The sequence below is a fragment of the Sesamum indicum genome, linkage group LG10 (assembly GCF_000512975.1).
Source record: "Sesamum indicum cultivar Zhongzhi No. 13 linkage group LG10, S_indicum_v1.0, whole genome shotgun sequence".
Classification (NCBI taxonomy): Eukaryota; Viridiplantae; Streptophyta; class Magnoliopsida; order Lamiales; family Pedaliaceae; genus Sesamum; species Sesamum indicum.
Genome location: NC_026154.1, coordinates 6,570,854 through 6,585,067, shown reverse-complemented (window position 1 = coordinate 6,585,067; position 14,214 = coordinate 6,570,854). Strand labels below are relative to the sequence as shown.

The 14,214-nt window shown below is 38.2% G+C and overlaps 1 protein-coding gene across 1 annotated transcript in view; it reads right to left on the bottom strand.

Moving 5' to 3' along the window:
* Window positions 1-5,256, bottom strand: part of LOC105172154 (pullulanase 1, chloroplastic) — a 22,923-nt gene extending 17,667 nt beyond the window's left edge. Inside the window, exons 1-9 of the mRNA XM_011093500.2 lie at window positions 4,940-5,256; window positions 3,164-3,299; window positions 3,030-3,082; window positions 2,767-2,875; window positions 2,245-2,381; window positions 1,929-2,128; window positions 1,692-1,841; window positions 1,292-1,352; window positions 844-964 (exon numbers count right to left, since the gene is read on the bottom strand). Of these exons, the coding sequence (XP_011091802.1) occupies window positions 844-964; window positions 1,292-1,352; window positions 1,692-1,841; window positions 1,929-2,128; window positions 2,245-2,381; window positions 2,767-2,875; window positions 3,030-3,082; window positions 3,164-3,299; window positions 4,940-5,158 (1,186 nt within the window). The 5' untranslated portion in view covers window positions 5,159-5,256. The remainder of the gene's footprint in view (window positions 1-843; window positions 965-1,291; window positions 1,353-1,691; window positions 1,842-1,928; window positions 2,129-2,244; window positions 2,382-2,766; window positions 2,876-3,029; window positions 3,083-3,163; window positions 3,300-4,939) is intronic.

Below are 14,214 nucleotides of genomic sequence, written 5' to 3'. Positions count from 1 at the left end.
AATGGTTAGGCACCCCCCCCCCCCCCCCCCCGCCAACACATACTGTATATATAAATATGTGTACATAGAAAGATAAAAGTAGACATCTTCGTAGGGTATCAAATTTCACATCATTATTTGATAGCCTTTTTCAAGGGCCATGAACCTAGTTATGTAGAAAGCTGTTAAACCCGCAGTAAGGCTATCTAATATTGAACTTACCCAATAAAACTCATTGAATTTAAATGCCAAATTTTACTTCACCATACTGGGTTTTTTCGTTGTATAGAAAGCTCAAATCACATTGAATATGGTAAATTCGAGCTTTCTAATTGACCAAAATTCTTTGAAGCATGAAATGTGGCAGAATGGTACTAAAGTTTTGGCTTCTAATTTTATTTCTGGAATGTAACATAAGGATCACGCAGATAAAAATTGGCAAACATAAATCTATAATTTGATCAGATTCCTTTCTGCTAGTAGCTGAAGAAACTATTGGCAGTAGAAATTGAAGATGAGTTGAAATCTATTTTCCTGCACCAAGTTAAGCTCCAAATTAAGTTGTGCTATGCTTTCAGAAAAAACAGAAGTCCACATTGTTTGTGTCTCAGTCCTAAACATCACATTCATAACAGATTCTACTGTCATCCAAATCTATTGCCACCACAAAAGTCAACAAATTCCTGATTTTGAATGTAACCCTTGGTGAGAAAATAAAACCATTTAATTAGTTTTCAAGCATAAAAATCATGAAATAATTTAGTTGAACAACAGACAGAAGCAAATACAAGCAACTTATTTGTTCCAAATACAGAGACAAACTATAGAGATGGAAAACAAGCATAATGAATATGGATTTTGTACCTACATGCTGCCATTTATCCTTCTTATCATCAACACCTGCAAACTGGAAGGTAGGCAGCAGATGAATGTGTGTGATACCAGCGCGTGATAACTTTTTAAGATGAAGCATTCCAGCTGAGGCCTTCAAGCACAAGGAGCTCTATTATCAAGATGAGCTCAAGTTTTGAAATATCTAATGTAAAAAAAAATTCTCATTCAACCAATAGTATTTTTCTCAAGCATTATCATTTCTTTAATCGAATGGTTGGGAAGCCAGCTTTGCAGTTTCCTTTGGCATTGGCTTTGCCCTAATTGCAGACAAAGTTAATTGACATCACCCGATTACGGCAAGATGTATAACTGTTAAATAATAAACAAATTGAAAAGAACAAATAAACTAAAAATTACTAGAAATTGTTGATACATAGATATGAGCCAAGAATACAAGGGAACTGGTCACTAAGATTACCGGCAAAGTAAAGGCAAGGTAGCCACCACGAAAGTCTGAAGGAACAGTATTATCACTGGAACTGCAACAGAAAGCAAATAAATAGAGGGAATAAATGCCTGCAAAGTGCTTATCAAGCTCAAATACTAGTCATCATTGATGTTACATTTTACAATCTCAAAAAGAAAGAGGAGTTGAAAATATTTCCAGAAGACCGTTTAATATAAACTTGCTGGAGAAGATTGAAAAGACAAAAGATTTCATCATTGCTAAGATATCGACTGGTCAACAGTTTAGCAAGGTCAGGTTCCTCATGTAGACCAAGAACGCTTGAAGAACAAAAGCCTAGACTTGTATGAACTAATATTCTTTAATGGAGGACTTGAAAGTATTACATAAGACAAGCTTGGTCCATTGCTACCTGAAGTCTCTTACATGCAACTCATAAATACTGATGTCAGAAAACGAAAGAAGATTTGGCTTTTCATCTACCAAATTATCCCATGCTTTAGGTTTCGCAGTCTCAGAATCAACATTCACTATAAGGGTTCGCCTGCCATCAGCTGATAACCTACACTGACATTAAATGATGGACACATCAAACAGAGGTCCGTCAATATTTTCATCAGTCAATTGTGTGAACAGATGATCAACGTACCCTCTTGCATATGGATCATTTGCAATACACTTTTCAATTTGCAATGTGCTGGGATGGTAGACAGAGACTTCATAGACATAGTAATAGCCCTCCCAAGTCACTGGCCCTTTAGTACTCCAAACTCCATGCGACTCCTCAAGCTCAATAAACTCTAAGGGATCGCCACCCTCAGGTTCCAAATAAATAAGCACATTCACTTCCTGTTTATACACATATGATAATGGCAATGCCCAAGTGAGATTGAACAAGAGTCCAAAAAGTTGAGTACGCAAGTGGAGGAAGATTTTGAACAAAAAGATAGATATAATGTTTTTACCTGTGCTGTGGGTGCCCAAAGGTACAGAGAAATAGCTTCAGAAGAAAATATTGTGCCAAGAGGACCATTATAAGTGAATAGTTCATCTAGGACACCTGCTAACTGCAGACCAGTGATACAGGTGCATTCTCCTTCTGCTGCATATATTTCAATCAGGCAAGTTTGGACCTATTCTAAAATTTATGAAAGAAAGAGGTAAAAGGAACTAGAAAACAGCTAATAGCCTGTACTATATAACTTCTTTCTCTCAAAGTCCCATCTCTTCCTATCAAAGTTGCAAAAGAATTATGGTAAAATTATCTAATTCATTACAAGTTTTTATACGCTGACAAACACTCAAGAGGATATGTCACAAAACTTAAGCTGATCAATTATGCAATTTGAGGAAATAACAAGGAGCTTTTAAATGTCAAGTTTCAGTGTTCGAAAATTCTTGAGCTAATTCAATATGCGATCACATGTATATAGACCACTAACAAGACCCTCTAATGATAAAATAGGAAGCACAAATGTTGCTCTTACATCTCAATACAGCAACTGCTAATTGGTGTTTTAATATAGTTTTGACATCCAGAGCTGGTGGAACTTGGAAGTGTTTCAAATCCCGGATGTGAGGGAATTTTTCAGTTACCTGCCACCATAGAGTAGTCAGCAAAGATCAGACCTTGAATTAAACTTGATTGGTGGATCATATAAATTATTTTTCTTTCTAATAAAGCAAATAAAAGCTAAGCCATCGGCACAAGGAAGTAAGTGTTTAATATTCCACATGATATGTATCTCACATGTTCTGGAAGCCTTTCATTACTTTCTTCAAGCTTAATTTTTGTATCATAACCTGTTTGGACAAGGATTGAAGATCAGTTTTCTTGTTCATAGCTAAACGAATAATCAGGAGGCAGATTTTTGAAGCATAAACCGTGAATTTCCCCATTTGCTACAGACAGACTAGCATTTTTACTGCTGAAGAGACAACATGATCCATCTCCAGCATCCACATCCCAAGCAATTATTGATTTACTGACCCAAAATGCTTGAGCATACAACATGCCATCCTGCAATTGTGTATAAAAGCAAGAGCACTTGCTGAGTAGAAATACACAGTTAGAACTCTTTGTCAGACCAAAAAGGAAACAAGAATGAAAGACAACCTGAAAGCAATAAAAATGATAAGTTTGTTCTCTGAAATAACAGAGGCCATACAAGTTTTTACTCCCCCTGTGTCCTTACTTTGGTGTTAGAGAGAAGTAGCTCCTTGTGATTTTAAAATTGTGTTACAGTCGTATGAAGGCCCACTTTGTTGTTGACTCCATTTTGTTTTCTTCCTATGGAAAGGTCTATTCTGTGTGAATTTTCTTTACATGCTGCAGACAAAGTAAAGGATCACTACTGATTCCAGAACCCATTGCTTAAAAGGAAGTGATCATCCATCATTAAGCCAATTAACTCTAGTAAACCTTTAACTCAAGAATAGTAGAAGTTAACCACTAAAGTAATCTCAAGCAATTTGAGTTTTTGAAACATTCTTTGTTTTGATATGGATTTGCGACCTAGCTTCACAGAACCCATAATGACTTCATTCCATCTTTAGCATCTGACTCGAGCTAACTTCCACATGTAGCTACAAATCCTTTAAGCAATCTTAAGCAAAATATTTGTTAATGTTGCTACAGTTTCATTAGCTAACAAATGAAACATAATAGGTGAATCCGCTAACTGTCTGATTTTATACCTTGTATCTTTTCTCAGGAAGTGAATTAAAACTAGAAATTGAAATATGGTTGGTCCCAACAGCTCTCATCTCCATCTTCTCGCACCCCGACCCCCAATCCCAAAAGAAAGAGTAAAAGAAAACCATCAACACTAGCATACTTTATATTCTATCTTTCCCCTTCACTACTATCATCTTCTCATGATATGAATTTCTCAAACAAGAAGAAAACAGAACACAGGTATTGTTGGGGGTGGAGATTGAACCCACATTACATCCAGGTCCCAACTATACAATGCTTTCAAAAAATTCATCAGGGATAAAATTGTTTTTTATAATGCTTTACAGGCACCCTTAGTATAATAGTTGATGAGCGACTTTTGTCATAATTTTGATGGAACTATCATAGTATAGACCAATTTTGAGCAAAAGTTGAAAATTCTATGAATCAAATAAATCTTGTTCCACACACTTTCACAATCTCCTAGAGTTATTTCCTAACAGAAACTATTCTATATAATATATCTTCGCTTTGCCTTGATTCTTTTTGCCATGAACAACGAAAGGTCGTACACCTCCGCTAAGCAAAGCTAAATCCCATTCTTCTCTTTTTCAAAAACATACAATTGAAAGATCGGGTTGAAACACAATTGAGCCATATGCAAGACAATCTTGATTTTTATCTAGTGAAAAAGCTGAATAAATTTCTTCTTTTAGCTTCTTCAACTCCATGGGCTCTCTCAAGAGGCAAATTACCAGAAGCAAAAATTTGAAGCGCATTTGTTATTGCTATATCTTCATACCAATTCATTTATATCTTTAAATATAATTTAACTTCTTTCATCTTATTCCAATCATTTCCTACCCATGAAGATAAAACTAAAAGTAGATGGTCATCCGATACTTTGTGGTTCACCATTACAATCCAAAAAAAAAAAACTATCTGCACCATAAATGACAAAAAATTAAAGAACAGAGCGAAACCTGAAGAGGAGAAGAGGAAGAAGTGGAGCCTTCATGAATGGCCATGGCTGCGGAACAGCGGCGTTTAGAGGAAGCCCTGAGCTTGACAATAGGGCGGCAGCCACTAAGTCGCCGTCGAGTCGAACATGTCGACAGTGGCCGAGCTGGGAGAGGAAGACAAGGGGACCTGGATTTCTTGGATGCGGACAAGAATGGAGCGGATGAACGTAAAAGAGACATTAACTTCGTTGTGTGTATGCGGTACTACCTCTCACTATATGTGAAGCTCCCTAACCATAATACAGTCCGCCTTAGATGGATGTAGGTCACGTCCCGACTTTACCAAAGCTTCATATAAAGTGGATGTTGAGAACAAAAAAACACGTTATACTTGCGAGAAGCCCTCAACTAAGGATTTCCCTACTTAAATTAGAAAAAACGGGGTCGAATATGATTGGAACGCTTAATATGATCGAAATAGCATTAAATGAACATATCATAAATACTCATGTTTGACTATATTTATAGTTTTGTATACCGTATAAGGTGACTTCACGTGGCAATATATGAGATAAACTTGTCAGAAGATCTAACGGCCGATAATTTGGGTCTCGGTTTCGGGTTGGATTGAGCGGGTCCGATCGGCGACCCGACCCGTTGATCAGCACGTAGATCTTGTCCTCTTTTTGTAATTTTCCTTAGGTTGAGGGGTGTTTTTATCCTTTTGTTGATTGGGGGCTATTACCTATCATTACTCACTATCTTCTTCTAGTGTTATTAATTACACTAGGAGAAGTCGATGAGTCCCTTGTCAGATCGTCATCCCTCAGCCGTAGATCATCGCTGACATGTCATCATTCTGTTGCTCCTAAAAAGGCGCGCTTTTTTACTTTCCCCCTATGTATAGGCCCTCATTTGACCCTCTTGACCGCCCCTTCTGTAATCGCTTATGAGCTACTCAAGGAGATCATCTTCGTTCTTAGCCTCCTTTTCTTCCAGGTACTTAAATTCTTTCCTATTCTTAAATGTCTTCCTCTAGTTCAGTGTCTAGTTCTAGTTCGAGCGCAGCCTCCCCTAGTCTCACGAGGCGCCTTCCGCGATGCAGGAAAAGGGACATCATGTGGCTAGCAGTCCGCAGTAAACGACTACTTCCGCCAATAGCAACACAACAACCAAACTCCCTCCAACACTCACACAGCGCCGCCAACAGGAATAGCAACACAGATCGCAACAGCAACAACAACAGTGCAAGGTGCAGTAGGAAAACAGTAAATTGAGCACGAGATTCAGAATGTGGATTTCATTGAATTGCAAATTGCATATATATTGTACAAATGGTGCTAGCGCAAGGGGATCACCTTTTAAGGGGGACACTAGCACGCAACACTACACCAAGCTTCGAGAACTCATCCCCCCCTATAATAGTCTTAAAAAGATTTTTCTATTTATGGCAGTAGACACCAAAAAGGCTGAACATCATACCTCAGGAGGCAAAACGTCCCCCTGAGCAAACAAAAGTATTTACAAGCATACAACATGTACAAAACAAAAGACCTACACCTAGAACTCTAACACTTGCAAAAGTCCAGCGTCTGTCGGTGAAGGTTGTTAGTTGGCCGGGTTGAGCAGTTGCATGGCCGAATGTGCGTCAAGGGTGCCAAGTGCACAGGCGGCCCTTGACATTCTCCCCCACCTGAGATGGTGACGTCTTCGATGCATGGGAAGCATGGTAAGCTTCAACAAGAGGTAGGAACACCTTGAGGTTCGTCACGCGCTCCCAAGTGTTCTCCTCACTGCTAGATCCCCTCCATTTCACCAAGTACTCTATGTGATTACGCATTGCGATACTTGTAACTTGGTGATTCAAGATTCCTTCAGCCACCTTTTCCTTCGTCTTCGTCAATTCAAGCTGCGAACGGCTGGGCTAATTGCGGTCATCTTCCTCCTTGTTTGCTGAATATTTCTTCAATTGGCTCACATGGAAGATGTTGTGGATTTTCCACCAGGTAGGCAACTCTACCTTGTAGGCCACTATTCCAATATGCTTGATGATAGATAAAGGACCGACATATTTTTGCATCAACCGAGGATCTCTTCCCCTTGATGACTTCAATAATCTCGGGTCTGGAACCTTCACCATCACAAGGTCTTCCGCATTGAACTCGATGATGCGGCAGTTTTGATCTACGTAGTTTTTCATCTACTTCTGAGCTTTCTCCAGGCAACTTCTGGCGATATCAATGTTCTACTTTCATTCCTGACAGAAACTTCAAGCAAGAGGAGATCTCACACTTTGTGGGGAGTCGAGAGTGTGAGGGAGGAGCGATTGTTGCCCAATGATGATTTCAAAAACGCTCTTGTTGGTGGAAGAGCTCTTTTGAGCATTGAAACACAACTAAGCGACATCCAATAGTTTCACCTAATCCTTCTGAGTACCTCGCATAAAGTGCCAAAGGTATTCCTCCAACATGGAATTAAAGTGTTCAGTCTGACCGTCAGATTGAGGGTGATAGCTCGAGCACATAGAAAGTTAGGTCTGTCTTATCCTGCTGGCAAATCAAGCAGGTGTGGACGTATGTCTCCATATCATCCCACATCTATGGCCAATAGTAGGCCCTTTGCACTAAGGCATAAGTGCGCTCTTCTCCCTGATGTCCCGCCCAAAGAATGTCGTGACATTCCGAAATAAGTGACTTCCGTAGGTCCCCGCCTTTCGGCACATATAGGCGGTTTCCCTTGCTCATCAATAGTCCATCTTCGAGCCAAAAATTTCGTGCTTTAGCCTGCTCGACGAGGTGGACCAGGCCCTGCTGCTAAATCTTTCGATAGTAACTCGCTCGCCCGATCCCTTTTGGAGGTGGCAACTTCGCTAGAGGAGAGCGCTGCTAACGACCCCAAGGCCGCCAAATTCGCCCTACGGCTCAGGGCGTCTGCCGCATGGTTGCTGGAGCCGGGTCGATACTCCATCACGAAGTGAAATTTTGACAGCAATTCCTGCCAGTGTGCCTGCCTACTGGTCAACTTCGATTGCGTTATGAAATGGCTTACCGCAGTGTTGCCCGTCTTGACCACGAAGGGAGAGCCTAATAAATAATGCCGTCATAGTCTAAGGCAATGAACTACGGCTAACAGTTCCTTCTTGTGCACCGAACAGCGCCGTTAACATCCTTAAGCTTCCTGCTCTCAAAGGCAACTAGGTTGCCGTCTTACATTAGGACCCCTCCTAACGCAAGCTTGAAGCGTCTGTCTCCACTACGAACGACTTCGACATATCTAGTAAGGCGAACACAGGATCTGTCACCATTGCTCTCTTCAAGTTGTCGAAGGCGACTTGGCATTGGGGAATAAGTCCATCAAGGGTAGTGCTATCTTGGAGTAGCTTTTCACAAAACGCCGATAATAGTTCGCCAAATCGAGAAATGAGCGCAAGTCATGAAGATCACTCGGCGGCCGCCACTCCTCAATAGCCTGAACTTTCTTGGGGTCCATTCGAATATGTCCTCTCTCCACAATGTGACCCAAGAAACTGATAGTCTCCTGAGCAAACGAGCATTTCGACACCTTCGCATATAGCTTGTGCTCACGGAGTCTCGTCAGTACCTGCCGCAAATGGTTTACGTACTCGGCCAAAGTTCCGCTATAAATCACAATATCGTCCAAGTACACTACCACAAATTCATCAAGAAAATCATGGATTACCTGGTTCATATTACTGAATGTTGCGGGAGCGTTCATCAGGACGAAAGGCATGACAAGAAACTCAAAAGCTCCATGCCTCGTGACCACCATCGTCTTTGCCTCATCGCCTTGATCCGGACCTGCCAGTAGCCAGACCTCAAGTCTATCTTCGTAAAATATTTCGCTCATCTTAGACGGTCGAAGCAGTCCGCCACTAGTGGTATGGGATACTTGTTCTTCACAGTAATTTTGTTCAACGTCCGATAGTCACAGCACATATGTAGGGAGTCGTCGGTCTTTTGAAATAGGACCGGCGCCCCATACCGCAACTTAGCGGGTTTAATGATTCCACTCTCCAACATGTCCTTCAGCTGCTTCCTAAGCTCCACAAGCTCAAGCTGTGACATCCTATACGGTGCCTTGGTGGGATGTTTCGTGCCAGGCACCAACTCAATCTCGTAATCTACTGCCCTCTTCGGCGGTAGCTTTCGAGGTAGCTCTTGTGGAATTACGTCATCAAATTCCCTAAAAAACTTCTTTACTTTGCCAGGGATGGGCCCTGACATTTCGTCAATTTCCTCAAAACGAAGAGTGCACAAGTAGGATCATTTCGCTTGCTCCCCTTCTCAAACTGCATGACCGACAGATTTTTCTCTCCTATGCGTCCTGCCAATGTGGGGATGATACAAGGTTTGGCCCCTAGCATCATCAGTGAATCCACGTGCATTCAACAGTTGTTTCTTCAGGCAGTCTCGATATCTATGTAGGCCATCGCATAGGAAGCATCCACTGCTCTTCTGCGGCACCCCTACTTCTTCTCCTGGGGTTTGTTCCTACCTGAACTACCTTGCGAATTACTCTGGGCGTGGGGCTTTCAATCTCCCCTACCTCTGTTGGAGTTATTCCTGAATAATCTTGCCCCGCCCGACTTATTCTATACGGGGCCAGGCGTCATCTGCTTGTCCCTCCTGCCCTTCGAGTTGAAATTTATCAAGCATTCGACTGTTGCCATCGCGACCCCAAATCAGTCACCCGTTGGCGCTGCAGCTCAAGACGCACCATTTTTTCGGATTTTAGGACTTAATGTGTTAAATCCTAAAGTTTGGAACGAAAAGAGAAAATGAGTCTATCTAGTGAGTTTGAAAGGAAAATTTAATGGTGATTTTGGCTGAACAGAAAGCTTGGTCTCATATCCATAAAAAATGTTGGCGTAAATTGCTGTAACAGTATGTTTACTTTGGTTATTAGATTGTATACGATGGGACCTCAGAATTAAAGCCCCAACCACTTTACGCCTCCTTCACCATGCCTGTTTTCTTCTCCCCCCGGGTTTCCTCCTCACCTCGTCGCAACAGCCCGTGCTCTCCCCTTCCATCTACCGCCCATTATCTTTTTCCTTCCGTCGGTGGCCCCTCCTTGCCTTCATCTTCCCAGCCTCCCCCTCGTTGCCTCACCTCCTTGCCACCTTTTTTTTTTTATATCCTTGCTGCCTACTTCTTCAGACAACCGCCCCTACCTTCATCATCCTCCCTGCCTCCCCTACCTTCACCCCTCGCTATTCTTCAACCCCCCAGACCCCCTGCCTTCTTTCTCCCGCCGTCCTCTTTGCCTTTATCATCCCCCCTCCCCCTCAATTATCTAAGCCCACTTCAGGGGATTGCATTTGATTTATATATTTGTCCCTAAATATATATAAAAATATTTGGTTCAAAATAATCCAATTTTTTCAATATCTACAAAATTATTGATTTCTTTTTTCAACTTATTTTTCAAAATCAATTTTTTATCTGAAATTTTATCGATATAAGTAAATATGATATATAGTATGATAATTTATCTCATTTCATATTTTATTCAATATTCATTTATTCTAACTTAATTTCATTCCTCAAAATAAACGATGCCTAAATTTAAAAGAGGAATGGTGATGAGTATATCCCTAAAAGCTCATATTGAACGAAATCGAAATATTTACTATCACTATGCAACCACAACTCTCTCTTTTTTCTACCTGACATGAAAATACGATGTTTGTCAATGGAGGGGTTTCACCCTACTCAAACTTGTACATGACAAAAGTCTATAGTAATTTATTTTAATGATATGGCAAATTGAATAATTTATTAGCAGATTATATTTTTTATAATCAAATGCTCCTTTCAATATAGAATGATTGAATGTGATAAAGAAAATTACATGTGATGCGAACAAAAAAAAAAATGATGCTATGGTACAATTGAAGTAAAAGTAGTAAATAAAGTGGTTGGAAATAAAAGAGTGTAAATGAGTAAAAATGAGAGTGTTATTCCTTATTTTTGTGTAAATCGAAGATATTAGTAAAATTTTAAATACAAAATTAAAGTGTTCCTTTAGCTAAAGTTGTAGCATGAAAGTGAAAGTTGTAGTAGGTAGAATATGTTTTTTCTTGTTGGGAGAGCTCTCTATTTATAGGCGACATAAGTCAATTGGAGAAGATCGAATACCCCGTGTATTTGGTGAAGGATTCTTAAAGTGATTAGATAAGGCTGAATCCTCCATGAATTAAGTGGAAGGTCAACTCTCAATGGTTGGATTTTTTCCCCTTCCATTTGATGATGGGTTATCTCCTAGAGGGTGGAGGTACCACGATTCTTGGGGGCGGTTGCTGCGGATAAGTGTATCTTGGAGGATAATGATGCCTTTTCAAACTTTTCAGTGAGGTGATTGAGAAGATGTCTTTCCAGGCCAGAGTCCCAACTTTAAGAGTTTAAGGGTTACTTCCAACTAGGGGTGTATGTGTCCCTAAGGAGGTGGCTTATTTTTATTCAATTTTGTGGGGATGTGCCTTTGTAAGTCCTAGATAGATGCCACCTAGGCCTCCGTGAACACCAAATGATACAGGCTTTAGCATTGGGTGAGGGATTCAAGTTCCTAAACTTTTCTGTGGGTCTGTAAGGCCCTCTTGGATATGGATTCCCTCGAATTTAGGCTGGTTGATCTTCTTTTGACTAACTTATTTCATGGCGCCTCCTGTCGGATTCTCTAAAGGCTCCACCTGAACTAGATTTTCTGAGAATATTCATATGATCTTACCAAGTTATCCAAAAAAGAAGAAAAAAGTGTAGGAGTTGTATTAATTTTTGTTTTAGTAATAGATTTTAAAAAAGAAAATCTCAAATTTTATCATTAAATTTTTTTTATGTCAATTTATCATCTCAATTTTGCGATATTTGCAGTTTATCATATATGACCATCTTTTTGTTGATTTTTCTGCCGAAAAAAAATCACATATTGTGCATATGTGAAAAATATCACATCATATAACCTTTAAATATCACATGTGCACTTCATGAAATATTTTTTCAATGAAAACATGATTGAAAAATAATTAAAAATGGCCAAATACAAAATTTCATAAAGAATTGAGATGGTAAATAATTGATACAAAAAATATTTAGATGTCAAAATGTAAAATCAATCATATATAATTCAAATGACAAAATATAATTAACCCTTCAATATATTAGTCGAGTTTAACAAATTTAATGTGTTCGTCTTGTTTCTTCATTAGTTAGATTTGATGAAATTTTATCATAAAGTCAGATCAGATTTAATACTATGACAATGAAGATAAGTATATAATTTCGGAAAATTTGATCTGAGTATCACTACGTGAAAAATATAAATAAAATGTGTACCGAAATTATTATTCATAATTTAATATTTTGAGATATTAAATAAATCTACTCGATTAATAAATTTACTAGAAGTTTACAAATTTAATAATTGTAAATTAATGGGTAACTGGATTGTAAACAAATAAAATTTTATGTCCAATTGAATGATGATTAGTGTAAAATAATATATTAATTATCTATTATATTCTTTTTCTATTTATATTTTGAATTTTACTAAATTAATTTTAAATGTAAACAATCAATTTTAATTGATCATTTAAATATATATTTTGTCATCAAATTAATAGCCGACAAGTGTCAGACGATGTATTTTGCCCAATCAAATAATACTTCATAGTCAAAGATTCTAGCTAGTTAGACGGTGTCACGTGGAGCAACTGCTTGTACGTTCCAATCAAATCAAGACAAGTATTTGCGATATTTATTTCTTTAAAAAATACAAATTTTAAAAATATAATACCAAATTGACCAATCATGACATGCCAAATATTTGATGTATTTTTCTCTTTAAATTGAATTATAAAGAGATAGTATAAAAAGTATTCAAGTGTATCACAACTCTACCTCTTTGATATCCATATAAAAGAGGTCCCTGGAGCTCATTCATAATACAAAAGATAGAGAACGAAGACTGAAACAAGCTAAGGAGGCTAAATAATGCTCTCTACGTAGTTGCTCAAGAATATTCAAAGGCATTCAAAGATGAGATTAAGTTGTTCGTTGAAGATGAGTCACAGATTATAGCGTTTAATTCGGAATTATAGGCGCGAGGCCTTGAATTAATGTTATAAATATCCAAATATATTCTCAAAAAGATTCAAGTGGCAAAACCACTTTCAAATCCTCAAATTCAAAGTCAAGACTATAGCTTTTAATTCGGGATTAGTGGCGTAAGCCCTCGAATTAACATTATAGAAATTCAAATAAAATAAAAAAGAGATCTACAAGAAAATTCTACCTTTAAATTTGTCAAAAGTACATTCTCGAAGAGAACAATCGAAGGATTAGATAAAGATTCTGCCCACTTTTACCTATCTATCAAATACATATTTCTATTTATAATAATTATCTTGTATTTTGATTTTCAAATACAACAAAATTAGCGCTCACATGGATATTTCAAGATTTAGAGTTCAGTATTACCACTTGGTTGGAAGACCATCTTGAAAACTTTATAATCACGTGAGAACTAACTCGCAAAATACGACTAGTATTCCAATTCTTAAGTCAATGACTGAATTAAGTACAATAAAATGGAAAACTTGATTAAATGTGAAAAAATGCTGAAAAATGTTATCTGAGTGTTGGAGTGGAGAATGGAAGCTGATATAAGTGTGAAGAGTGTGGAAAATCAACAAGGAACGTGCAGCCTTGTTGTTCCAGAATGAACGTGTATTAAATGTAGAAGTCACTTGCGTGTTAACTAGCACTAGACCTCTAGTTATAGAGAAGTCTAGTCAGATTCTTGTGTTAATTATAAGCAAGTTGTATATCAGTTGAATCCTTAAGATGTTATACTCAAAATGGTATATCCATATTTGATTTAGGGGAAAAATCCAAAGACCCCCTGTGATAGTAGGAATATTCAAAAAATCTCCTATGGAAATTAAGTATCAAACACCCCTGTGATTTAAAATAAAGTTTAAAAAAATCCCTCCGTACAAAATTTGTGCCACACCCGCTTTGACTGCGATTTTTCTATGAAAATACCTTTTTTTTTTTTTTTACATTTTTTCCCTTCTCTCACAGTTAATATATAATATTATATATATTTATTAATAATAAAATATTATTATAATAATAATTATTTAATTAAATATTATATATTTTATTAATAATAAAATATTATTTAAATTAAATTATTAAAAAAAATTGCAATCGTCGCCGTCGTTGCTGAAGAGGAGGGCCGCGTCGGCCCTCCTCACCCCCGGGCCAACGCCA